Source organism: Bactrocera latifrons, unplaced genomic scaffold (genome assembly GCF_001853355.1).
Source record: "Bactrocera latifrons isolate USDA-ARS-PBARC rearing strain unplaced genomic scaffold, ASM185335v1 scaffold_121, whole genome shotgun sequence".
In the NCBI taxonomy this organism is placed as follows: Eukaryota; Metazoa; Arthropoda; class Insecta; order Diptera; family Tephritidae; genus Bactrocera; species Bactrocera latifrons.
This window is the reverse complement of record NW_017534642.1, coordinates 653301-679608: the sequence shown is the minus strand read 5'-3', so window position 1 is coordinate 679608 and position 26308 is coordinate 653301. Positions and strand designations below refer to the sequence as shown.

Here is a 26308-nt window from a genome sequence, read left to right as displayed (position 1 = left end):
AATAAGCCAGTGCGGATGACTCACAAGCTTGTTGTTGTTCGACTTTGGTTCGACTTCAACGGACAGGGTCGAACCAAAGGGAAAAGGCTGTCAGATGAGTAGGATTGGTGGGCATGCAAAACGATGGCCAGTGTCATGCGGAGACTCATTGCATAAGTTGGATAAGTGGGGGTCTATGCTGGACAAGTAAAAGTTTAACCTGCTACAATATCCAGAACTAAGTTGCGCAAGGGCCACTCTCATTTCTCGTGGCAACTCGAGCTCTTCGTCAGCAATGGGTGGTGGTTTGACTCCAAGAACGCCATTCACTGAAAGTCAGGTATTGATCGCTCACTGTGAATGACGGTCAGTGCTTGTCGGAAATTAGTTGCGTCCGAAGTCCGATCGACATAATTGAGGGAATGACCTTTTAAGTTCCTAGGAGGCGGTTCCGCTACAAGCAGGTAACTGCAGGGATGATTTCGCCCTAAAAATCTTCCATTTCTTTAGCATACCCTACAAATAAATATGAAAAGTATCCGCTGTTGTGCGCGACTTTGTTGTATTTTCCTTTATAGGTTATAAATGATTTTCTTCTTGCAAATAGTGTTTTTCCAAGTTATCTGTATTGTATATATGTATCTTAATCGTTCAATTATTACATTAATTTCAGTAGTATTTCTATTCTTTATTTCAACATTTCAAGCAGTTGACCTTCAAAACTCAAATTCTGCGTGTCGACAGTGCGAAGAAAGAATCAACTTGATTTACTTAAAATGAGCAAACGCATTACGTGAAAAATATTAGATAAAACAATAGTAAAAATCATACTAGAGAAATTTTGCCGAGCTCACTCGAACTCGCAGTGTCTAAAGTGGCGCACTCCCGCTACCGCTTGCGCAGACTTTACGCCCCCACAGCGGGGCGAGAGTGCGCCAGTAGCAGTTAGGGCTAATGATTTCTTTGTTGCTAGTTCCTTCGACTTTCACATTTGTTCGCATCATTTGAGTTTGTAGTGGTGTTGTTGTTTAATTGTTTGCCTGCTTGACGTGTCACGCTGCAGCGATTGGCAACGCCTTACTCTTCCTCGATAATTTGTTGTTGTTGAATTTGTTGTTCGTGGTGCTGCTGTTGTTGTTGGTGTTGTTGTTTATGGTGATGGTGCTGATTGCGTTGGTTGCGATTGCGCTGATTGCGATTGTCGCGTCGCTGGCCACCCCAGTTGCCGCCCTGGTTGTTTTGGTTGCGGTTGTAGCCGCGATCGCGGTTGCCCATGTTGCCGCGCTGGAAGAAGTTGCCTTGCTTCATGTCGAAGACCTTCTCGTTCACATCAACCAGATTGGTGACCTTGTCCACGAATTGCATGGCAAGCGCTTGTAGGCGCGATGGCTCCGAACGGTGCATAACCACGGTTTCGGTTGGATCGTCCAAGCTGGCCATGAGCTCCTCGTTAATGATCATTTTGCTGATGAGCGAATGCACCTTTTGCACGGGCAACTCGTACATCTGTGCCAATGAAGGAATGCTCAGCGAGGTGTAGACGTTGGAGTAGGTGAAGAGGTAGGTGCGCAGCGCCTCTTCCTTGATGAATTTAACGAGCATGTCGCGCACGCGATCGGCCTCGTAAAATAGGTCCCAAACCTTGGTGTTCATCTTCTTATTGACAATGAAATTTGCGCAGGCTTGCCAGTTGCCGCAGCGCATAGCCTTGGCGGCGGCGACAACGTGCTCGCGCATCGACTCGGGTGGTCCCACCAACGATTGGCGCTCGGAAGAACGAAGTTGTTGATAGAAGGTTTTACTGAAAATATAAAATTCCATTAGTGAAATGCAAATTGCTTGTGCGTGTGCGCCGTGTCTTACCTGATCATGCGGCGACGCGCATCGAACTCGTGTGCGGCGATGTATGGTATTTCCAGCAGCATAGCCGATACCAAGTACACACATTCCAGCAATTCCAGATTGATGTGCATGTGGAATGGCATTTGGCGCTGCTTCTCAATTTTTTCCTGTTCGGCAGAACGCTCATGCTGGCGCTGCGGAAGCAAGCCCTGCGCAAGCAGCTCTTTTGGCTTGCCAGTTACCATTAAATCGACCAGACAATGATGCGCGTCCCTGATGTTCTCTTGACGGAAAGCGCACAAACCCAAATTGGCCATCATGCGATTGTAGAGGATGCGCGTTGAAGGATCTGCAGCATCGATGGTGTCCTGCAAGTGCGACATAAGTACCAGGTCGCGAGCTTGGAACCAGTTATCGTGCATGGCGTGATGGTAGATGTGCGCCAGGATAGCGCGTGTACGTATACGATCCGTATCATCCTTGGAGTAAATGAACTTGCAGAGGCGATCCATTACATCAACGGATGTGGTCGTAGTTGGTGGCAACTCGCCGCGCTTCTTCTTCAACACATCGGGATCGAACTTATAGTACAAATGCTCGATCTTGCGCAAGTAAACGCGGCAGCGCTCATTGTTGTTGCCAACGCGCTCGAAGTATTCCAGTACGGACTCGATGATGCGCGTTACGGTGACTTCATCCTTCAAACGTGACACATAATCATTGGTATGTGGATCGCACTCCTTTAGCAGCTTGGTGAACTCATCATCCAAGCGCTCAACAGCGGCCAGTGAACAACCGCGGATTGCGTATGGGGGATTTGCGAACTCTTCGTTCTCCTCCTGTACCTCTTCACTCATGCGTATATCTTCGTTGGCCAATAGAATTTTCATCATACTTTGCATGACATCCAGCAGTTTACTCCAATGCTCCAGTTTCATGGGTTCAGAAATTTTCTGATTGTAGTCGAAAATGGCCGAAATGATGCTGAAGTGTATTTTTACAGCAACAGCGTTGCCCAACTGATGTTCTTCGGCAATGTCGCGCAGCTCGAAGAGCATCTCGATTTGCATGCGTCGATCGGTACGTCTTTTGCCGCGCGCGGCCATGATTTCAGATAGCTTCTGCAGTGTCAGTGGCACATCTATTTCGGCGTCCTTATCAAACATTTTCGGTTTTTCAACAGTGTGTGGGAATACAGTTTCCCATTCGCCTTCTTCATCAGCGTCCTCCTCAATACGTACCTTGTGACGTATCTTTGCCTCCTTGGCGCGTTTGTCTTTTTTGCGATCTTCACGCACCTCCTTTTCTTCCTTTTCCACATTGGGACGTTTTAAGAAACGCTCGCGCTGGTTTTGATATTGATTTTCATCGTCCGATGACTCGGATTCCGACTCCGAATCAGAACCCCAATCAATGGAATCCTCCGAGTCATCATCCTGTTCGACGGCTTTGGACGGCGCAGCCGCTTTGGAGGACTTCGCCTCAACTGGCTGTTTGAGATCTCGCAAGATTTCCTCCGAACCAGCATCATTCTTTTCCTGATCCGAGTCGTAAGCTTCCTCTTCTTCGGCGTCACTTTCTTGATCAGGCGCTTCACGGAAACGAGTCAAATCCTCCTCGAAGTCTTTGATGTATTTGCGCACTTTTTGACGCAATGTGCCCAAAGATTTTGAGTTGTTCTTTGACAAATTTTTACGTCCTTCACGGTCCTCCCATACTTCGTTAATAAAATCCTCCAACTCAGCAAGACAACGAACATAGAAACGTGGGGTCACACCCTTCTCTTCCTTTGTAATAACAGGCAAAGCCTTGGTGTAGGCGCGTGTCAGATCTTCAAAGCTTGACAAAATACTCGACATATCCTTAATTTTCTTGTGATTGCGTATACTCTTGATAATCGCTGTCAGATTTTCATAACGCTTTTCCTTAGTAGAACGCACAACGCGTTTCACTTCTTCCTCATCATCACTAAATTGCTATAAAAATAAATTATAAAATTATAAACGGTTTTGAAATCGAAATTATGTTTACATACGAAGTTGGTCGCTTTGCTATACGCTTGTACTGGGACCTCCTCATCACTGGACTCGGTCTCAGAATCAGAACCGGTTGCAAAGAAACGCGACATGTTTTCCTTTTAATAGTCGGGTATATCTGTTTTCTAAAAGATAAAAGTTTATTAGTGGGAAACTGTGCTTTGCAAATATATAAATTAAAGAAAAATTGAGGTTATATTCGATTGTATGCATACGCTTTTGGCCAACATGGCGCTGTCATTCTGCCACACCACACATGAAATGCACAACCAATTTTCAGGTAGACATTTCTGTGAAAGGCAATACACTCACTTTTAAATTTTTATATAATTCGTTTAACACAGCAATACCTCTATGCACTAGCACAAATAGAGAAGAATATTTGTCAAATAGTTGTGGAAAACTTACAATTTAAACGGCGAAATTGATTTTCACCGCTGATGAATATAACTGGCAGCCGTCAGAAAGGGATTACCAGCAATAAATTCAAAGCATTTGACTTTTTAGATAGAGCTGCCAACTGTCTGCAATAAATTTCTTGAAAAATGTATAGTACATATTTTGTCACTAAACAACATATATCTTTAAAAATATTATTATAATATATATATACCTACAAGCGACTGGCAAAAATAGTTAGAAAGAAAAATACCTGTTTTAAATAGGAAAATATAGCCTACACAGATTTCAATATAAGTGGCATGTGTTTTTTATATAGAGTAATTGATGAATAGTTTCCTAATAGACGTATTCTGAGATATCTCATCATCAATTTTTCCATCGGACCGTCGAGACAAAAACAATCAGCTTGAGACGAATTATTTGATTTGTTACCTATTATATCATTATTTCGAAATCGAATTCTGATGATGAGATTTATACAAACATTTCTTCTAAATGTAATTCCAAACGTAAGCCCTTATATGTAATATTATTTTAAGTTTCGTCCTACGAATAAAACAAATAAAGGTAAATAAAATAAGTTACTTTTACATCTTTCTAAGAGATATATATTCGTAACGTTTATGTCAATATATTCGGTTACATCGTGTTACGTTATCGCTTCTTTTTCGCTTCATCTGTATAAAAAAGCGCCTCATCGTACAATCACGTCTAACTTCGCTTTACAAAAACGGAATTCGAAGAAAGGATAGTGAAAAAGACGCACACCAATACTAGATCGGAAAATTCCGTGGGAATTATTGTCCGTTTGGATTAGAAATTGAATAGCAAAGGTAAAAATTTATCATAATTTGAATACAGTGAACGTTCCGTGGAAACCAAACGATATAGTTACACCGCATGGTTCGTTTTAAAACCTTAGTAGTTTGACCAGCGATTACGGCGTTGCCGCTTCGTGTTTCCATAGCGAACGGGACTGGATTGCATTTGCTAAATTTCGGCACTCTTGAATACAGTCCTCAAAAAAGAAGTACTTTTTGTTTTTTTTTTCTACAAGTTGGTGTCTTTGAAAGTTAATATATTTTATGCAAACACGTTAACTCACTGTGAAGCAAATACAGTTCCACTATCAAAATTGCCAGCAACGACAACAACACTATGTCTGAAGCGGGCGAGTATTCTGTGGAACGCATTGAGGATAAACGCATTTGCAATGGCAGAGTAAGTTGCGCAAATTTTATTACAATTGGAAAAATTTTGCACATGTTTTTGCTTGCAGACCGAGTATTTTTTAAAATGGAAAGGTTACCCGCGCAGTGAAAATTCATGGGAACCTGTTGAGAACCTCGACTGCCCAGATCTGATCGCAGCTTTCGAGGAGTCGTTGAAAACAAAGAAAGGTGAAAAAATATATTTTAATTGTGTATTAATTTCTGAGAAATACTTGCTTTTACTAATTAAATAGAGAGCAAAAAACGCTCCAGTAACACGCCAGTAAATGATTCAAAAGTAAAACGAAAAGCTGTAGAAGAGGAGCGAGAAAACCGACGCACAATGGGTTTCGATCGAGGTCTAGAACCATCTAAAATACTCGGAGCCACCGATTCATCAGGCGAGTTGATGTTCCTCATGAAATGGAAGGGCAGCGACGAAGCTGACTTAGTGCCGGCTAAACAAGCCAATGTAAAATGCCCACAAATAGTCATACAATTCTATGAGGAACGTCTCACTTGGCATACGGCTAATGCAGAAGAGGATAAAAATTCAACCAGCAAAGAACCGACCGAGTAAGACACTAGTTTAAGGACTTTTAAGTGCAAACAGACAAGAAAATAACAAGAATTGCAAAATCAAATAAACTTATGTAGGTATTGCATAAATTGTTTCGGAATACGAAGTAAGTGAAACAAATGCAAAACGTATAACATACCGCGTAAGCTGCAAGAATCTACAAGGCGTAGTGTTTAAACAAAAATAAAGATCGTTTTTATTCAACGAAATATATAAAAACGTTCAAGTTGCAATTCAATCGTAAATATACATATTTAATGTAGTAATTTCACTGTTTCTCTTTAAGCTAGTTCGCGTAGTTATATAGTTTTCATGTTTTTTTTAAAAAGCTGCGGCGCAAACTGAATCATAATTAAATTGAGTTGTTGGTACTTTACTTTTTTTAAATACAGTTTTCATTTTGTTACAATAACTTCAGTAATATGGTTTGAAAAACCACCAAGTGAAATCATACAATAATATCAATGGAAGGATTAACTTAAAAATAAATTAATTTAATTGCTATGATTACGTTCAGTTTTTAAGGACATAAAAAAATGAAGTGACATGATATATCACATGAAACGAAGTCCAACATATATAAACATTACAATTAATAAAATTACATAGTTTTAAAGCTGAATGTGTCAGTGGTTGTAACTTCCCATGTGGCCAAAGGCACCATTAATCAAAAACAAAAAAAAAAAAAAAAAATTACTCAAGTGTCTTTTTTTTTTTATTTTTCGAGCTTTAACAATAAAGAAAATTTGGTGAAATATAGACGACAAATTATGATGGATGACTTACGGGTTCACCCACATGTGCTATACTGAAAGTTTCTGCGAAATTTAATCACAACTGGAGATCATATTGTGCGCCTTAACGTGGTTCTACATTCAAATGTTGATATCATTGCATTGGCTGCCAGCGCAACGTGTCAAATTCGCCAACGCCAAACTATAAAAGGCGTGCTCAATAGGCAACAAATCATAGCCGATGTTATTGATTTGATAAGGATCATCATTGACATCATATGCTTCAACGAAATTCTGCAATAAAAAAGAATGAATGTTTAATTCTGAAGTAAATATCTCATCTAGCTGCACACCTCTCTGTCGTTGAATTCGCAAAAAAGTCGATCAGTTTTGTCTCTAAATTGCCTGACACATGCATACGTATTATTCCAAGCATCCTGGCAGTGACAATCCGACTCTGGTGTACACTGCGACAAGTGATCTTTGGGCGACCATGGGCAGTCGCGATTATAAGTGTCGTCGTTGCCTTCACCCCAATGCTGTATCAACACACTTCGTCGGTATTCTTTCAACTGTTTGTCATCGATTTCTTGTTGTAATGCTGCCTGTATTGGCAAGCCGTCCAGTGGTGTGCGTGCATGCAGTATGGTCCACTGCAATATTGTCGGCATTAAATCCAGCAGCAATATGGGTTGTGGCACTACCACGCCCTGTGGTATTCCAGGACCACGCATCAGCAGCGGTACGCGTATATCGGTTTCATAGGGTTGTCGTTTGTCCCATGGTTGAGCGTTTTGACCCATGTGATAACCGTTATCTGATGTGTAAATGATGTAGGTGTTGTCTAATTGCCGTAGATCGTCTAATGTCTGAATTAAAGCAGCTACCATTTCGTCCACGGCCAGCAACGTTTCCCAGCGTTGCCGATAGTAACTGTCCAGTAATTTCAATGTTATATTCGGCATAGGGCGCGTTGCAGCCACAAGCCAGTGTTTCTCTGTAATGGTTCAAAATAATCAGTTGTGGTTATTGTTAAAGACGCAATTTAGCGTTACCTTGTGGCAGTGGTATGCGATTGAAATTGGGTGTGCGTAATGCTTTCACATTTGCGAATGCGCCACGGTGTCGTTCTGCGGGCGTGTACGGTGCATGAGGCGCAGGCGGCGCGATCATTGCGAAAAATGGTTGCTGCTTATTGCGTGTTTTCAGAAAGCCCAATGCTTTATCGCGCAACAGATCCGTTAAGTATGTGTCAGTGTAGCTAACGTTTCGTTCGTTCTCACGTAAAGTGTAGTTGTAGTAGCGAGAATTGCCATGTAAGCCATAGAATTGTGTCCAGCCCGGCGGTTTGCGTTCCCCATGAAATTCATTTAGGTATTTTCCAGCGAAAAAAGTCTGGTAACCTCCATCGTCTTGCAGCAGCACAGGCAGTGCCCGTGGCTCAATTGCTGTACGCCAATGGTGACCATTACAACCACCGTTAATAGTGTTGTTGATAGTGCCATGATTGTGTGCATACATGCCAGATAGTAGGCTGGCGCGGGAGGGGCAGCAGAGTGGGGAACTAGTGTACTGATAAAAATTGAAAATAAGTAAAAATGTAGGCCAAGATTTCTAATGGCTGGATACATACCGCATGATTGAATTGAACACCGGCTTTTGCGATAAACTTCTGTACCTGTCGCATGGGGGTCATGCCCTCCAGTGAAATGTCTTGGTCATCGCTTAGTATTAGCAAAATGTTGGGTTTGTCATTCACTTCTCCGGCTTTGGTTGGCGTCAAGGACACTAGTAGCAAACAAGCGACCATTGCCAAGGTCACTGGCGGCATTTTTATGCGTAGCATGACGTCATTGAATTTGAATGCAATAATCGCCATTTTTGCAAATTCTTTAGCAATATTTTTTAGCTGCTCTCGTTTTCCGAAAGAACTCTTTAATTCATCGTTGTAATTTGTTTTTCGCTATTAATTTACTTTCCAAAATAAACACAACCGAAAAGTAAATTGACATTGAAATTTAAGAGATAAACATTTTGAAGAGAGCGGTCGATTTATAGGGTTGTCTGATCGGTCAAAATTAATTTATTAATAAAAATTGGTAACCCCGATGAATGTTCGTTTGAAAAATTGTGTTTACAAAAATCTGGTACCCTTGCTTCAATTTTGAATGTGCAAAATTGTTTGTACAGTTTTTATAGAAAATTCGGGTACCTTTATTTTATTTTCTTCAATCCCCGTGCTGCCCCAATCAGTCATAGTGAAACCACATTTATAAGTCTTAAATTTATTTGCTCTAAAAAATAATCGGGTATTACATGTTTCAATCAAAGTAGAATGCGAGCCAATTTAAGTTTTCTGTCATTCCGGTAAATTCCGCAAATATGAACAGGATGAGTGGAAAAGATGGATGCCATAAAATCTTAACTTATATGCAGTAAAATCGTATTGCACATGAGTGGTGAATTAGCTGCGTTTAACACAACTATGCAGAAATAGACGTTTATTACAACAAAATGGCAAACTAAAATGTTTGTAACTGGAGGTAAAGTCCACATCTGCGTTCGCTCACAATTCACTTATACAACACGTTTCACTTCGAAGAATCGTTTCAGGTAATAGACTTGACCGATGGTCATCAGTACCAGCACCAGCGCTTCGAAAGTAGACCACAACACAACGCGTGAGTTGGTGCTCTCGTTGATGGACCGATGGATTTTGTCACGCACCTGTCAAGGTATCAACTATTTAAAAAAAATTTGCAACGCGGCAGTTTCTCCATACTTACATGCATGTATTCCTGTTCATGTTTGACACCCGTCAGTGTGCCCGACAATTGCTGTATCATATCCTCCAACTTGGTGTGGCCAACCTCCTCCTCGCTGGGCGCGCCCGCTGCACGATGCGACGCTTCGCTCACCTCAATGGAGAACATCACCAGTTTGGGTGTCATGCTGCTGCGCTCATTATTGAAGCAAACGCGATATATGCCGGTTGAGACGGTGGCAAAAGTATATTTGCCAGAGGATTCCTTTTCACTCTCATGTATGATATTATTATCCGGGCCAGTTATTTTGATATCAATATCGAGAAAACCGCCTTCAATCACCTCGAATGTGACGCCTGCCGAAAACGTACATACAACTTAGCAAACATGGTCTATAAAAACTTGCTGATTTAAATATAATTACCGAATTTGGTGCCGCCTTCCACCTTCTCAAAGAAACACTCTTCATTGTGTGCGTCAACGGTGACGATGAACGCTTCGCTGGCACGGAGCAGTTGCAAGAGCACTAGCGCACATAATATGCCGAACAATTTGAGGTTCATAATCGTTTTGTTTTGTATAAATCGCAATTGTCGACAAATTTAAACTATATTAAATAGGCTCTTCAAGATTCGCAGCTTTGAACAAATATTAAATTAGAGGGGCCACGTATAAAAGCACCTTCACGGCAGTTGTAGAAAAAATACACAGCAGTTGTCAAAGTGACGTATAGCATTTGTAAGTTATGTTGGCAGCACTGCGCTTACACAATGGGTTGTAAAGCGAATTTTGCAAATGAAAAAGAAAAATATGCTTATGGAAATTGAAAAAAAAATATATATATAATAAAAGAAAAATTAAATAAAATACTTTTATATGTTAAAGCTCTAAATAAAAATGTGGTTATATTCATATAATTTCTCCCACAATCTATCTAACTTTTCTAACAGTCCAATTAGAATTTGAAACCTATAGAATACCATTACTATAGCGCCATTGTTATATTTCAAATCGTAATTTAGCATTCTTCTTTTAGACATAATTTTACTTAAAAGTAATTTTTAAACTTAACTTGTTGGAAATAAACGTATTCTTCCAATTTCAGTTGTGTTCTGGATGCCTCATTCAACTCACTAGGCGAACTTCTTCAAGTAGTTGCGCGCCCGTGACCCCATTTTCTACAGAGGCATCACAATTAAACCAGCCACTTTGAAGCTTAATGCATACACAACAACAAACGAGATCAGCTGTTGGCACACACCCACACAAATGCACAACAGAAGTAGAAAACACAACTAGAGCGAAACGCAACGCACTCAATCAGTTTGGAGAGTTCTGTTCAGAAAACATACCTCGACCACAGCGAGAGGGGAGTAAACGTCAACGCAGGCGACATTTGCAGCAGCTGCGCATTGACGCTTTCGTGTGGATGCAGCAAAGACTGATAACTGGTCCATGACTTTTGGATGTTGTTGACTGTGCGCGTTCATCCGGTTTGTGTGTTGGCTGGAAAGTCTCCCGACATGCCAAAGCATACGCCGTGTATACCGTGTGCATGTGTGAATGGCGAAAACAGACAACGGCGGATACACTTCGCTTGGCCAACATCCAGTGGCTGCTAGTCGTGCGTATTCATTCGAGTTTGCTGGACCTCAGCAAGGACGAACCAACATCAAACAAACAATCAATGAAAATCAAGCAGTTTCCCTCTAGAAACGTTGAAAGTTAACTGTGTGTGTAAGCAAGGTGTGAACTGTGTATGAAAAGTGGACAAGAAAAGCGTACGAAACGAAAGTTTAAAAACAATTTATCAATTAAATGAAACAGCGAGCAAACTAAGCAAATATAAAAGTATGTATGTCGCATAAATCCGTCGTGTTTGACATTTGACTTTTGCTGTGAAAACTGCATCAACAAAAGTGCTACGAAAAGTGTGAAATTTTGTGAAAAACGCTGAATTATACTGCATATCAGCGCAGAGAGTGGACTGTGTGCCTTTTGCTTCACACTCGCCGCGCACCTGCGGCCCACCTTAAGCGCAAAAGCGCATAAAATAAATAGTGTGCCACTCCGTGTGCATTAAAGCTGCGAAATCCTTATTAATGACACACATATTCCAACAGTGAACCACAATGCGCACAATAACAATAAAAACAACAGCAAAAGCAATAACATGTAGTTGAACTCTATTAAGCAGAACAAATAACTGCGGCCAAAATTGATTGCAGTCGTCGGCTTAACGAACGCACTTGTGGGGTAGTGCAGCTGTGCAGTGTTTGTTGCCATTACAACAATACGCGATAGGTTTGTGCTACAAGTATAAACGTTTTCGCCTCCACCCATTGCGTGACGCGAGAGATTTGGGTGTGAAGGCAGCAAGGCGCTGTAACTGCAGGGACGGACGCCGTGTGCATACGCAAGAAAGTGTAAATTATAAAACAGCAGCATCTGCAATAATCCTGCAAATACACAGGCTAAATAAATAAATAAGTGGAAAGGCACGCAGCTGAAGTGAAGCGAAAACCAGAAACTCAGCAAGTGCTGCAAAAAGTTAGGTTAAGTGATGTGTACATATACTTACGTGCCGCAAAGGAAGCGCGCAAGCATCGAGTTGATGCTGTGAAGTGTAAAAGTGAATTGGCCAACAAAAGCTTTTAAAATGAAGTTAAAGCGAGCAAGTGCGAAATTGTGAAAGTAAGAAGTGTAAAAAGTGAAACGCAAAACAAACGTGTGTGCAGCTGCTAGTGAAGCGGTAAAAAATACATACATACATATACGGCAGCTTTTACACAGCATCCGGTGTTTTCCACTCACCTGTCCATTTGTGCTGCAGCGGCTGCCACGCCATTAAAATGCATGAGTCGGCAAAAACAAACCGGCTGGAGCATGTGAGTCGCAAAACCAAAGAAGGAAGAATTCACATTTGAAGCGTTAGGTGTGAAAGTGTGACCGTTTTTCGTCGTAAAGCTACTATTAGTAAATGCTTTTGAAAAAGTGAAAATCGTGTGGCTGTGTGCGGCTAATAAAGTGCCAAATAAAGTGAGTAAAATAAAGTGAGTAAAGATTACGTTGAGGGTGCACTGCTGCCTGCCTTTTATAAAGTGTTGCTTTGGTAGTGTGAATTAATTAAAAAGTACTATATATTAAAATTAATTTTTTTCCTAAAATTAATAATAATATTAATAATTAAATTAATTTCTAAATTAAAGTTTATCAGAAACTAAAATCTTTCCATACAAGAACATTTAGAACGGTCAGTTTGTATGACAGCTATATGCTATACTGGTCCGACTGTAATAAATTTGTACAGAGATTCTAACGTTGCCTTGAGTAGTAATCTATGCCAAAATTCGTGAAAATATCTCGCTAAAAAAAAGTTTTCAATACCAAAACTTGATTTTCAAGGTCAGTTTGTTCTGGGCGGTTCTGGGAAAATTGCAGGGTCTTGGGGAGTAAGGGACGTGTGTAAAATATCTGATCAATATCTCAAAAACTGAGGCACTTATTCACGTATGTACATATATATGTATGTCTGTCTGTATCGGAGCTTGTCATGCCGATAATATATAGACACTTTATAGGGTCTCCCACTTTTGCCTTTGGATGTTATAAATTTCGTGGCAAACTTAATATACCCCACGCAGGGTATAAACATTCCTAAATTTGGCGTAAAAACTTACTTAGAAAATTTTTCGAATATTATTATTTTTTTTTTTTAATCTCAAACTAAATCCCTCATTGTTAGTGAAACTGATAAAATGTTCTTTGCATACACTTTTTTTTATCATATTATTAGTAAAGCAAACCGACACTTTGTAAAAGGTGAACGAACATTAATTATGCGCGCTGGTGCCCCCCTACAACGCCTTAAAGTTTTTCTACCTCCCACAAAAAGTTGGTGTCAGTAACATTAATGAATCGATCTGTGTAAAAACAAATGAAAAAGTTTAAAATACTCAGCATAAAATAGCAAATATACCGATAAAAAGCTAACTGTTGTGCACAAAAGTACCCCCTGTGCCACAGTCACAAAAAAGGTGTTGCCCATGTCGGGAAAAATTGCAAACTTTCCGCCAATGAAACTGTATCCATATATGTACGTTGTGTAAAAAAGTTCGTGTAATTATGTTGAACGCAGGCAGTGACACCTTTGTGCCAGCTATGTGGCCGTATGTACACGCCACGCAAACAAACTAGTCACGCGTACATATCCTGACAGCGTGCGTAACAATAAAACGGCACATAACTGATACTTTCACGTTGCACATGTGCTACTTGGACAGTAAATGAAGAGACAGTTGTGCAAAAACAATAATATATAAAGGCATGTGGCATTAGGCGCTTTGACTGTTTGTAGCGCGCCTGTTGCTGGCCTAAATTTTGTGACGAGCGCATGGAAATCGGCCAGGCTATAACTACAGGTGAGTGCAAGCTTAATGTTGCTCAATAAAAAGGGTTATTGTTTTTTGCTATGCTTATTTCTTACGTTATTTATTCCTTATCCTTATTACCTCATGAACGCTTGCTGCCCTTGCTCATTACGCTATTTACGGCACGTGTTTTTTATAGGCGTGCTATTTTTAGTCCCATTAGAGGATTGCCAACCTTTTGTTTTTTTATTTTTTTATTTGCGAACATCTTAAATTTATATGCCACTCGCCACGTCATGTTCGGGGAATTGCCACTTGTCGTGTAGGTTAAATAATGCCGACATTGACAGGCTTCGCCATAAAACATAATCAATCTTCTTGCCGACAGTGGCAAGTGTCAATTTCTACTTACAAGTACAAGATTTCGATAGAGAAATCGAGAACAAAAAAAAAAAAAAACAAACGCAAGCAATCAAACAGCCAATTCCACCCGGATTGACATTAATTTATATATCGAAGATTGAAAAGAACGCAAAGCCTGTGTTGTGGGTGTGCTTGTATTGTGGGCGTAGCGCTTGTAATGTACACGAAGCGTTGTAAAAAGAAAATGAAAACGTTAAGTATCTGCATTAAAAGTGAGCGGACCCATGTTGTAATGCTCTTTCGCGACTTTATGGTAACAATGGCGGCATAACAGGTGGTGTGGCAGTCAACATGAATGAAATATAAATAAAAAAAATAAAAGAAAATTAATGGCAGGACGCGAATTTCTAGCGACGCACGCAATTTTCTACGCACTTGCGTATTGGCAATCAATGCAAATTGCTGCAAGATGTTGCCATATAAGTAGCAATCGAAGACTGTCGGCAAACATATGCTGCATAATTGAAGCGGCTTACTGCCTGCTTAGCGACTTTTAAGTGGGCGTGAGTAAATAATGGCGCAAAAGGCAAATTAAATGCAAATGTTTTCAGAATAGCAGCATAAATAACAAGAGAGGGAGAGAGCGGAGGCGCTATGTACGCTTAAGCGCTTGAGCAAGCGCAATTTAGCGCCTTTTAGCTTTAAGCTTTAGGGTTGAGTTGTCTAGTCGAAGAGACCGAAAGCCATATCGTCGTCTTCCTCGGACTCTGACTCCTCCTTTTTGGCTTCTTTCCTCTTTTCGGCTGCATTTCATTTCCGCTGCATAAGCGATTTTATTGGAAAAGTTAGAAAGCTTGTTTTTTTTAGTTACACCCGTTAGATGTGGCATGATCGTTTGGAAAATTTTCGGTGTTTTTATGACGCGCCAGCAATTTGTTTACCTTCGTTTGCGTTTCTAAATTTCACGCTGTATGACTCCCCTGACAATTCTAAATACTAGCATTAGGAAAAGGTACACAAAAGCATATGCCCCAGTACTTATCATTCCTCAAGTGTAATGACATTGTTCTACTTACATACATATGTACGTACGTACTGTCAGACCGCGCTCTATATAGAGTACTGTCAGACCGCGCTATACGCACTGGTTGAGCAAAGATTTTTTAATTTACCGCACATATTTTATGCTAGTATATAAGTTTAAATTCGCTGGCGCCACTTCTTAAACTTCCAATTTCACATTTCCCCATTGCCTTGCTTTACTTGTTTACGGTTATGTTATCAGCGCCACATGCGGATAAGCAGCTGCTCGCTCACGCATCCACAACGCCTCTAGAGCACTGATTAGACACAGCGCAGTGTTTGCTAGACAACATTTAACATTACCCCGACACTTTCGTACCTGTCTGAGGTTCGGGTTTGCAGGCGCACTAAAAATTACCGCACAGTGCGTTAGATACAAAGAAAATGCGTATGGAAAGCAGGCGCGCAACACATCCTGCCACACGCATACACTGCGGCTGTGCTGCGCGCGTAGCCTACAGCCTTTAAGATACGCTTGGGAACTACACTTTGCTGCCTTCTCCACCTCCTTGTGTGCACTGTCAACCTTTGAAGCGAAGTTTTCAGGCGCGTTGCAGGCAAAAGCGATAAAAGTCATAAATTTTTATATGCCAGCATATTTGTTTTTATTGTGTGCGTTGCCACCTCGCTGAAAGGAAGCACACAAATGCTTACGTTTACCAAACCCCCAAGACCGCGCACATACGTGCCCATTATTGGCACTCACGCTCGAACAGCACACATGTGTTGTTGTTTCCGCTTGCTACCTTTTCACAGCGTTAAACTAATAATCTTGCCGCTGCGCGTAGGTGTCTGTGCTTTGACAAATGGGCCCAGCTTAATGCGGTCAATTTAGTGAGGCTGGCATGACGCAAGATTTTCTCCACAGATTGGCAAGCCTCTTTAGCGTATTGAAATCCCAATTCGCACTGCTCATTGTACGCGCCCGCACTTGATTTATGTCAAGAAATTTCTCAATAAAATTAAATTTATTAATTCTCGCTTTGGAACGGAAGTGAAGCTTGGCATACCGAGCGCCTGGCGTCGGGCGTCTTGTATTGGCAAACCGAGCGCGTCATTACCATAAATCGCTATGCAATCTTTATAAATCGTCTGTGTGGCGAGGTCATAAAAAAATTTGCAGCAGGCATTGCTTGAGCCACCTCCCCTTAACTTTTGATGCAAATATATGTTTTTTGAGAGATGTTTCAATGCTTAATGCTTTAGTGAGCTGCCATAGTAAGTGAATTAAATTTTAGTAGAGTGCTCGAAGAGAATACGAAAAGAACATATTGCGGAAGGTTGGAAATGTTCAGGCTGGCAAATATCGAGAGTTTTATTTTATGATAAAAATTCCATTAAAAGACAATATTCTTCTTCATCTTTGCTGGTGTAGAAATCGCTTACGTGGTTATAGCCCAGTCAACAACAGCGAAGCAGTCGTTTCTTCCTTTCGTAAGGTGGCGCCAATTGGAGATTCCAAGCGAAGCTAGGTTTTTCTCCACCTGGTCTTTCCAACGAAGTGGAGGTCTTCCTCTTCCTCTGCTTACCAAGGCGGCTGCTGCGTCGAATACTTTCAGAGCTATTTTAAATCGGATTTGGAACTTAGAAATCAATTATCTCTGACGAATTTTGAAACAAAAAGGAGAAAAGTTAAGTAAGGTTAGGTTTGGTTGGATGGCTGATACGCAGATTGCACCTCAACTACTATATGCAGTCTTTTGTGTAGTCATAAAAACATAATTCTTGCATTAAATCCTAAAAAAGTGCCTTGTGGTAACCCAACAACTCGATGGGATATCACAAGGTGTGAGCCCAAAGTGTTTAATCCTCGACCACGCAAACGCGGCACAATCAAGAAAGAAATGTTGGGATGCTACCACCTCGGTTGCTTCCATACAACCGTCAAATTTAATAACAGCTGACACTCACTTTCAATTCCGAGTTCGGTAATCATAACAGCTGTCCCGAGCTAATATGTTTTCACCAATTCTCTTCACTATCTGGACTATTTCTTGTACAAATGTCAGTAGATCAAGCAATAATGATACAAATATGATTACGACACGCAACGAAGTGTCAAACTTCCATAGTAATTGTAAACAAAGTCTGTCATATGTAATCCAAAAACAGGCAACGGTGCGAAACTGCCATAACCTCGCTTTCTACCTTCGTAAAGATTCAAGTTTCCATTCAATAGTTCGTTGACACTTTAATTGTTTTGTTTCGATTACATGAAACGCATTATAAGCGACAAGCTTTCTGCAGCCAGTGTTGCCGTACTACTAACATGTTTATGTAATTAAATTTTCGTTTATAAAAAATACCATACAACTTGGATAAAGTTACATAAGCGGATCAATTTAAGCTGCACGTGCCCCATACAATATAGTAACTTTTAGCAGATGAGACCGCCATTTTGTTGACAAATGTCTTTTTTGGTTTTAAATATGCAAATTAAGCAGACATATCTATTACCCAAACCAAGTGACCGCAGAGCAGTTGATGGATTACCTATTAGAAAAGTTTCGCCGTTTGTATACAATTTTGCGCTGAGCGTTGTGTGGGGTTGAGCAAAATATCTTGTGGTTGAATAACTGTCGGCGGTCGACCTTCGTTTGCACCGTTGTACTGTTGTTTACAAAGATCCGCGCTGTGGTAATGGCAGAATATCTAATCAACTCCCATTTGTATGATAACAACTCGCGCTTTACTTAGGTTGTTGTTCTGCTTTGTTGTTCTCGCGTCGTTTTGCCATGTAAATTCGTACTTACTCGTCCATAATTATGTTTATCCTTTGAAAGCACGAAAGCGTTTTAAATTTAAACACATTACGAAAGCTGTCTGTCATTTAAGCGTTTGGTTAGTCGGTCAGAAGTTGACATGAGTGTGGCTACATTTTACAGACGCTTCCTCTTAGTTAATTGTGATATTTAAATTTATGCATGCTCTGCTCACTCCTGTACGCGCGTGAAGCTCGGTGGCTTTTCATTTCGCATTTAGTTAGATTTTTAGGGGATTTTATATAAATATATATAGCTGACTTTTTTAAAACTCTTAAAGAGTATAAGACTCACACAATCATTTAAAGCTCCAAAGTCAGATCCAAAAAAGTTTTACTAAACCAAGTCAAACAAATTTCCATTTGATTTGTTTTTAAGTTGAACAATCTCTAAAGATAGCAAGTTTTAAAGTCCCATCAGGACTCTGATAAGTTGTTGAGAGGAAAGGCGAGTGAAAGTGAAGAGAGAAGATACCGTACATCCAAGATCGCTGTGTAAGTAAGAGGAAATTCTTGCCTCACTGCATTTCTGTTTCTAATTTAGCTGATGCTCTTTACCCTATTTTTCGACTGCTTTCCTCGTTCAAGAGATAATAGTTTATTCGTTTAGCGTTGGCGTATATAATTCACTAATTTTTCCATGCTTGACCCAGATTAATTTTTCCTGAAGCCCTAACTTTTCCGACAACTATTTTTTCCGCTCTTGTACTCATTCTCGACCTCCTAAATGACTAGAAATCCTATTAATAAGTTCATTGTATAATTTTATTAATTTGATTGTTGTTATTTACAAGCTCTTACCTATAATTTACCTTGCACCGACAAGCATACCATATAGAGGCAATTTAACCTCCTGTAATCTTGATTTAAGTTCATTTTAAGGCATTTATTTGCTTCTTTTAACCCAAGAGCTATTTATAAATGTGTTAGGCAGCCCTTAAGTAGCTCAACTTTTGGGTGGTTATTTAATTTTGGCAAAAATTTGTTTTAACCATACTTCAAGCATAGATAAATTCTTTAATTAAAAGTGGGAATGTTGATGGAAAGAATGTCTAAAAAATTAGGGTAAAAATAAGGCTAATAAGCCGAATGAAGCGCTGTGTATTAAAAGGTCAATTTGAGAGTTGAAAAGTACATTTATTGTACACTCAAAAAATAAAAAATAATAAAAATAACCGTTGTTGCAAAATCATGTAATGCTTGTTGATGTGAAAAAAACGTGATTGATGCTAAGATGTACAGAAAATTTTAACGTAGCATTTAGTGATGTTAAGCTGAGATATGTTTTGCAATATGATTGACAGATGATTTTTAACATTGATTGAAAAGATATTTGATTGACGAATATTTTTTTTAACATAAACGCTTTGAAATTGCTTGCATTACAATGGCAATGCTTCAAAATATAACAGAAATTTATAACTCGGTATAAAAATATGCTTGATAATGATTGACATGGTTCTCAAAGTTTGTATTCGGTACAGATATATATGACTTAATTTTACTAAGTGCCGCTAGATGCTCGCAAGTTGTGCTTGAGCACTTTTGTGAGCAAAAATTCTAATTTATGATTGATTTCACTATGATTGGTGATGTATAATTATTGTTAAACAAATGTTTTTAGTTATGTTTAAAAACTGTTATTAATACGGTAAATAAACAATTTGTATTCTTGTTTCGAGATTGGATGCTCAAAAATCATCTTGAAGCATTACTTTTGATGGCTTAAAGGATAAATTTTAGTGCTATTCTTTTATATTATAAATATATGTATTTCCGGTTGAATTTTTCTTAATTATGATTGATGATTGACTGATTGAGTGTGTTTGCTGTTTGCTTGATTTGAATTGTTGGTGATGCATACCAACCACTCGTTTATGGTTATTTTATATTTTTTAAAGATAAAGTCGTATGATTGATAAAGTGCTTGAAATCCAAAATTTACTTTTTAAATTATTTTCTTCAGTGCATCTGTTTGGTAGCCTTTCGCCAAATAATGACAGCTTTATTAGTTCCAGCTTCCTCCTGTCAGTCAACGTACATGTTATACCTTACTAAGTGGCTTATTTTGAACAGGTTAAATTTGTACGCAACCTTTTTGGAAACCCAAAATGACATTTGGTTTGGTTTAAGCAGAAACCTTAAACACTTTAGTGGTGGCTCAAGGATGAGCGGAAAATGGAGACTACATATAAATTCAGTAAGATCATACTCTCTAAAGAAATGACCAAATGCGTTGTTATGACAATTTAATAAGCTGAAAAGGAAAAACATATTAAAAAGCTTATGTGAAGCTGCTAGAAATGACCAAAGGATTCGGTTACAAAGCAAGAGATGAAAAAAATGCCAAAAAGTAGGCATAAATAAATAAAAATGTTCCCTCATCGAAAAGCCATTGTGCCTAGCGGTCACTCACACAGGACCAACTGTCAAAGTGGCGTGTAACTGTGAGATAAGCCGTAAACGACGGCGCACAGATAGAAAGCAGTTGCGAAGCAAAGTAAAAGTACGACGAAGTGAAACATAAAAAGCTATGATGAATAAAGTGGCCAACACGCCACTACAGAATGCGTGCGGCATAGTAAATGTGGGCCATTAACGTTACGCAAACAGGACCAAATACTAATGAAAGCATACGCACAAAAGCACACGCAACACTGTATAACACAATATAACCGTAAATACACAATGTTGCTGCTGTTCAAGCAAGCACGCCAAACACAAAACCATGATTGGTGGTCTCCTTAGTTACTGTGGTGGCTAATGATGCCAAGCAACTGACTACTAGTATTTCATTTGTTTGTTTATTTCGATTCAAGTTTCTGCTGCTGTTGTTGTTGTTGTAGTAGCTGTTGTTTACATGTCCGAAAAGTTTGGCACTTGTGACTATAACTGCCGTAATTTTTGACGGAAGTTATAATTCATTTGGCCTTAATTGGATTGGAGTGTAACTAATTTCATAGTTTGAATGAGTAGCGTTGTCGAAATCAATGCCTTAGGAAGTTGGTGGTGGTGGATAGTGGATGAAGACAACTGCAAGCAAGTAAGCCAGAGCAGAAAGGAGTTTCGAAATATTTGTTAGACAACAATTGGGAAGTGTTGGGTTACAAAAATGTGCTAAAATTCCATTTGAAGCTGTGGTCAAGCATATTCTTGCAGGTTGCTTGATTGATGTTGATTGCAGGTATTGAGCAGCGATTGATACCTTTTGTGGAATATATTCTTGCTAAATGAATTTCGCTAGTTTTGAATAGCTTTTGGGTTTGATTGAACATGCTTGACGTATTGTTTGAACGCTGTATTTTATTATAAAATACACAGCAATGTAGTGAGTTACAATGCTCCTTGTGCATGTAAATTTTTGGTTATATATAGTAAGAGTTTGCTTGATTGATGTTGATTGTAGATATTTTCGACCAATGATTGCTCTCTTTTATTGATGATACCGTTATTAAATGTATATTCGCTCGCTTTTAATAGGTTTTAAGTTTGATTGAACATGCTTGATGTACTGTTTGAACATTATATTTCATGGAAAATAGGGCGTTGTGGTGTAAAGAGCAATATTCGCTCGATTTTAATTTAATTTAATATTTAAGTTTAATTGAACATGCTTGAACGCTATATTTCATGGAAAATATAACGTTGCTCTGTAAAGAGCAATACAGGGAAAATGTTAAACATATTCAAATCAATGAATTTTTTTCTCGATTTGCACTTTATTCTTCCTTTACATATGCGCTTAGCCTTACTCTAAAATTTTTAGATTCCAACAAAATTATCTATTATTGCTTGAGGGGCAACTTGTTTGTATTACGAAACCCAATTACTCAATTGTCGCCTGCTGACGCCCCATGCTGCAGGTGTATCTTGCAGCCTTTGGGTTGACCTTAGGTATCCATATACCACAAACACTACAATCGTGTGCATCCGATGAATTTAGAAATTAATTAAAATATCCATTGTTATCAATATTAAAATGAGGGTGGTCAACTCATCGAAAATCGGCACTGTTGCCGTGTCAGTGGTTGCTTAGCAGTGGCAGGGAAGCAAAGCGTGTGATTGTGTGATAATGTTTTGTTAAAAATTAATGATATGTGGCTTTTACGCAATGACGTTGCAGACAATAGAAAAACCAGAGTAGAAAAAGGTCAAAAAGGGGTTTCATTGGAATTAGGGCAATGCGTAGAAGAAGAAATTATACACACGTATGATGATGCCACAATAGGATTATAAAACCGTACTTTCAGTATATATTACGTAAATTCTATACTTTGTTTCGCGTTTGCTTGATTGCTGTTGTGAATGCGTTGTTCAATCATAGAGAAACACTTTCAATCATGTCATCATTAGCCGAATTTGTAAATATTTTCATTGAAAAATGTTAAAAATATATGCGAGAAGTAATTTTTAAACCAGTCAAGCATGTTAAAAATATATGCAAAATGTAAATTTTGTTGAGTTGTTGTTGAGTTTTTGGCGAAATGATCATTTAATGCAAATTCTTTGCTCAACAAATTTCGACATCGCAAAAAACGAAAAACTCACTTTTAGAAGCTCAAACCCTAATGTTTATTTTCACATAAATGTGACTGAAAGTACTACCAACCTAAAGGAAAACAATAATTCTCCAAATCCTTCGACGCGCGCAGTTTAAATTCAAATGTCATGATGTAGACATAGATTTTATTATGTTAAAATTTTAATTTTTGAAAAAATAAAGGTTTTAAAAAAGTTAAATTTCAGTTGTCAATCACCAACATATTTTTGCTATTTTACGTATCTACGTTGCAAACTGTTATTCAATCATTGTCAGTCATCAACTCTCATTGTCAATCATCGGCTATCACACAAATGCATTACGATTTTATTTGCTAGCTTGCTGTTGCATCATGTTTGCTTTGAAATATTTATAGCACTCTTATGGATTCTAAGAGTAATCGCCAACATTCAGCTTCAATCAAGCAACAAGCATAACATTATAGCTTTCGAATTTATTGCGATTTTAATGCATGCGCAAAAACTTAAAATTGATTTTGTTGGATAATAAGTGCTAACGGTACTTACACCCAACTAAAGCCATAAATTGTCACAACAACAACAAATAATAATAAAAAGGGCGCTGTGTGTGTGGTTGAAGAAGAAATGCGCTTGTAAAAAATATTGCTCATTAGCAGTTTAAATCGCTTTGGAAACTGGTGTTTAATAATTACGCAACAAGCATGCGTAATAAATTATATGTCACTTCATGAATGTCATGAAACTTAATCACATTTTTTGTGAGCGTAAACGTTTTTTGTTTTCTTTTTTTTTTAATGATTGAGTTATGTTTGTAGTTGTGCAAATTGAAAACTGTCATTAATGAATTTTTATGAGCAAGCCATTAGTTTGATTGAAATGAGATTGTGAAACAAGCGCGAAAAGAATTAATAACAATAAAGCGCTTATGCAAGTCTAAATACACACAGCAGTTGAATTAAATTTAAAAAAATTATATTTTTCCATCTGTATGTAAATATTTCGCAGAAGCAATGTCGTATGCCTCCCGCATCCACGTGACATGTCATTAATATTAATGCGTGGTCATTATACAAAATATTTTAAAAAATTAATTTAGTTACCCACACACCCGTTGTCTTCAGCACAGCGTTGCTGCGCATTTCGATTTTCTTGCATTGAGAATTATGTAAAAGTTCGTTAGAAATAAGTTTCTTTCTCTCTCTAAATAATCTTCGTTTTAATTTCCCAAATGATTTCGGTTCAATCACAGCAAGCTGCAATAGACAAATTGCGAATATTTTGTTCTGATTGTTTTAAGTGCCCACAATAAATCAAATTAATGGCTCTGCAAATTTATCAAATCGTTCAAGCAAAGTTCAATTCCATGTCCGAGAGTAACAAGTTTCCCTTGCGCCAGCTTCGAACGCTAAAAATAGCTAATTACCAAGCGTAAATAATTACGCCGCCACTAATAGCTGGCTTTTTTCATATTTTTAGTCTATTTGTGAAATTTGTGGGCCGCAGCATTATTAGAAAATTTATTTACTCCTACTTGCGGCGTCCATTTTCTAATTACAAATAACTTTGAACGCAGTAACGCTGTTTGACAGTTGTTGTCATTGTCAGCACTGTTGTGCGATTGACGATTTTGACATTGACAACTGTGGTGATCCGGGTAGCCAGATGGCGCCAGTTATTATTTTTGCTCGAATAATGAGTGCTTACTATTTTACACTGAAAAAAAAAATTAAACAATAATTTCTATCTAATTTGATCAATTATAAGTTTTATTGCCAATCATATCAGATAATAAGTATTGTAATAATTTTATAACTATCCCCTACATCTTTTACTTGCTGATAAGCAGCAATAATGATGTTCAAGCACAATCAAGCATTGTAAATACTAACTTATTGTGATTGATTTGAACAATAATTTCTAAACTACATCGTTTACAAAAACACAAATGCCACAGCGTAGTTAAATAATGCTATCAATCATAAGTTTCATGTGCCAATCATTTGAAAAAAGTATCAAAATGTTAGCTTAAAACTATTCTAACATTAATTTGGCTATATTAAACAATACTATCTACGCCCAATAACATATCAAGCACCCTGTATGTGCATCAATCATGTAAACTTTACACTAAAATCATTTACACTAAATCATGTTTCACTATATGCATAATTTCAAACGGTTTAAAACAGTCGTCTATCGAAGTTCATATCCATCAATCATGTAAGAAATTACTTAAAAATTCTTCAATCAAATCGTTCAACTCACAGTGTAGCGTAATATCAACAAATGAGAGAACTATTGTAAAGTGTATTCGTTTTTTTCTTGTTCAAGTACACCCTCCATATATTTTGACCTTCAACTAGTCACCCTCCTTTCTACTAAATATCTCATCAGTGTCAGTATCTATGCCCTGTCATGCTCCATTGCTTCTGTCGAACAACGCCAAGCGCGTGTGAGCGTCAGCCGGCAGGCTGTGTGCATGTTCGATAATGATTACACTCGAGGAATTTATGTCGCATAGTTAATTAAATTTCGAACAGGAAAACTAACTAACAGAACGCCGCAAAGTGTGCAGATATGGTTGAAGGACTTGCGTCGTCGTTTTCTTCGCGTACAAATGCTTGTGTGCGTGCTTGAGGAGCAGAAATACAGATGAGCCGAAAGTGTAGCGGCACGAGGAAAGGGCGATTGATTTGCCGAATACTTAGGAGCGAGCAAATTGACATTGGCATTAGTAGTTCCGAGTATTCATTTGGCATTTGGCCTCGTCAAAGTTTCGTGGGTCTAGTAGGAAATTCACAAACGTTTCTCTTGGGAAGTAACTGTCGTTAGCGACTATTCATTTCTGGATCAAAACTTAAATCTGAAAAATCTATCTCACTGCGAATCGAACTGAAAATTCCTGCCGACCTTTACTGTTATCGAAAATTTTATGTTTAACTGTCACATTACCAATAACGAGTCGTCTCAACCAGCCAACCACCCGCCCTCCATGGCCAATCCACCACACTTTTGCCACTGGTGTTGCCAATTGCCCAAAGTAATTTTGTTAAGCTCATTCATTCATTCATTTCCCTCAGTATTGTCTCACTAACAAGCACTAATGGCCATTCCCGTTCTAAGTCCAACAGTAGCAAGTTGAGTAGCGTGAGGCTTTCCGCACCCGCACTTGTAACACAATGTCTTTATTAACTTTTTTTGTTGCTTTTGTTGTGCTTGTATTAGTGGGGGTGGTGCTCAATCGTTGGCGTTAGTGTTGGCGCACAAATCGAATTCATGATTTTAATCACTTCTTAGCTGCAAACTATTAATTTTCCGCTGGACCGCCTGAACAAGATTGTGACATTAAATTTAACTAATTGCCGGCTTTTAGGCGCAAAGTGAGTGTGCGTTTAATGATAATGAGAGTTGAGATAAATTCAGGAGAGCACTCATTTCGAACAAATTAATTTCATTATTTATGCCTTAGAAATACAAGAATATTTCTGCATAAAAACGGGTACTTAATTTAGAAAATTATCTCGGCAATCGTCGTGAAATTAAGAGAACCAACGGAAAATGCTAATATTCATACGCCTAATGAAGAAAATTAGCTGGCTAGAGTCCTACTTCCAGATAGGTAAACAAAACTGTATATATTAGGTGAATTGCTAACGATAGC

General features: G+C 38.7%; 4 protein-coding genes and 1 long non-coding RNA gene across 8 annotated transcripts in view; 2 read left to right on the top strand and 3 right to left on the bottom strand.

Moving 5' to 3' along the window:
- Positions 1-522: 522 nt before the first annotated feature.
- On the bottom strand, positions 523-4353 carry LOC108978444 (eukaryotic translation initiation factor 3 subunit C). Of its 3 annotated transcripts, none has more exons than XM_018948736.1 (4): positions 4266-4353; positions 3857-3982; positions 1843-3797; positions 523-1780 (listed from the first exon to the last, which is right to left on the bottom strand). In XM_018948736.1, exons 2-4 carry the CDS (start codon positions 3947-3949, stop codon positions 1057-1059), a joined length of 2772 nt encoding a protein of 923 aa, XP_018804281.1. In that variant the 5' UTR covers positions 3950-3982; positions 4266-4353; the 3' UTR covers positions 523-1056. The 3 variants fall into 3 exon arrangements, with proteins under 3 accessions (XP_018804281.1, XP_018804282.1, XP_018804284.1); XM_018948737.1 differs by lacking the exon at positions 4266-4353 and adding an exon at positions 4170-4259; XM_018948739.1 differs by lacking the exon at positions 4266-4353 and adding an exon at positions 4073-4134.
- A 624-nt stretch (positions 4354-4977) lies between these two features.
- Positions 4978-6672, top strand: LOC108978422 (chromobox protein homolog 1). 2 transcript variants are annotated; one of them, XM_018948693.1, is made up of 4 exons: positions 4982-5092; positions 5317-5480; positions 5539-5659; positions 5725-6672. In XM_018948693.1, exons 2-4 carry the CDS (start codon positions 5418-5420, stop codon positions 6048-6050), a joined length of 510 nt encoding a protein of 169 aa, XP_018804238.1. In that variant the 5' UTR covers positions 4982-5092; positions 5317-5417; the 3' UTR covers positions 6051-6672. The 2 variants fall into 2 exon arrangements, with proteins under 2 accessions (XP_018804239.1, XP_018804238.1); XM_018948694.1 differs by having other exon boundaries at positions 4978-5480.
- A 75-nt stretch (positions 6673-6747) lies between these two features.
- On the bottom strand, positions 6748-8811 carry LOC108978417 (N-acetylglucosamine-6-sulfatase-like). Its single transcript, XM_018948685.1, has 4 exons — positions 8418-8811; positions 7840-8356; positions 7138-7781; positions 6748-7078 (listed from the first exon to the last, which is right to left on the bottom strand). Exons 1-4 carry the CDS (start codon positions 8661-8663, stop codon positions 6926-6928), a joined length of 1560 nt encoding a protein of 519 aa, XP_018804230.1. The 5' UTR covers positions 8664-8811; the 3' UTR covers positions 6748-6925.
- Positions 8812-9053: 242 nt separating this feature from the next.
- LOC108978421 (transmembrane emp24 domain-containing protein 2) lies at positions 9054-10267 on the bottom strand. The gene is made up of 3 exons (XM_018948692.1): positions 9974-10267; positions 9571-9905; positions 9054-9511 (listed from the first exon to the last, which is right to left on the bottom strand). The coding sequence occupies exons 1-3, from the start codon at positions 10110-10112 to the stop codon at positions 9362-9364; spliced, it is 624 nt and encodes a 207-aa protein (XP_018804237.1). The 5' UTR covers positions 10113-10267; the 3' UTR covers positions 9054-9361.
- Positions 10268-10660: 393 nt separating this feature from the next.
- LOC108978432 overlaps positions 10661-26308 on the top strand; it is a 43118-nt gene continuing 27470 nt past the window's right edge. The window contains exons 1-2 of the long non-coding RNA XR_001994110.1: positions 10661-12588; positions 13445-13970. This is a non-coding gene — a long non-coding RNA (uncharacterized LOC108978432). The remainder of the gene's footprint in view (positions 12589-13444; positions 13971-26308) is intronic.

Excerpts from the sequence above, each read along its gene's own strand:
- LOC108978444 (XM_018948736.1), bottom strand. The coding sequence starts at position 3,949 with ATGTCGCGTTTCTTTGCAACCGGTTCTGATTCTGAGACCGAGTCCAGT. Across the intron at positions 3,798-3,856 it reads ATAGCAAAGCGACCAACTTC|CAATTTAGTGATGATGAGGA; the intron begins GTATGTAAACAT and ends TTATTTTTATAG. Across the intron at positions 1,781-1,842 it reads GCGCGTCGCCGCATGATCAG|TAAAACCTTCTATCAACAAC; the intron begins GTAAGACACGGC and ends TTATATTTTCAG.
- LOC108978422 (XM_018948694.1), top strand. The coding sequence starts at position 5,418 with ATGTCTGAAGCGGGCGAGTATTCTGTGGAACGCATTGAGGATAAACGC. Across the intron at positions 5,481-5,538 it reads AACGCATTTGCAATGGCAGA|ACCGAGTATTTTTTAAAATG; the intron begins GTAAGTTGCGCA and ends TTTTGCTTGCAG. Across the intron at positions 5,660-5,724 it reads GTCGTTGAAAACAAAGAAAG|AGAGCAAAAAACGCTCCAGT; the intron begins GTGAAAAAATAT and ends CTAATTAAATAG.
- LOC108978417 (XM_018948685.1), bottom strand. The coding sequence starts at position 8,663 with ATGGCGATTATTGCATTCAAATTCAATGACGTCATGCTACGCATAAAA. Across the intron at positions 8,357-8,417 it reads GTGTTCAATTCAATCATGCG|TACACTAGTTCCCCACTCTG; the intron begins GTATGTATCCAG and ends AATTTTTATCAG. Across the intron at positions 7,782-7,839 it reads TCGCATACCACTGCCACAAG|AGAAACACTGGCTTGTGGCT; the intron begins GTAACGCTAAAT and ends GAACCATTACAG.
- LOC108978421 (XM_018948692.1), bottom strand. The coding sequence starts at position 10,112 with ATGAACCTCAAATTGTTCGGCATATTATGTGCGCTAGTGCTCTTGCAA. Across the intron at positions 9,906-9,973 it reads GGAAGGCGGCACCAAATTCG|GCGTCACATTCGAGGTGATT; the intron begins GTAATTATATTT and ends CGTTTTCGGCAG. Across the intron at positions 9,512-9,570 it reads ATGAACAGGAATACATGCAT|GTGCGTGACAAAATCCATCG; the intron begins GTAAGTATGGAG and ends ATACCTTGACAG.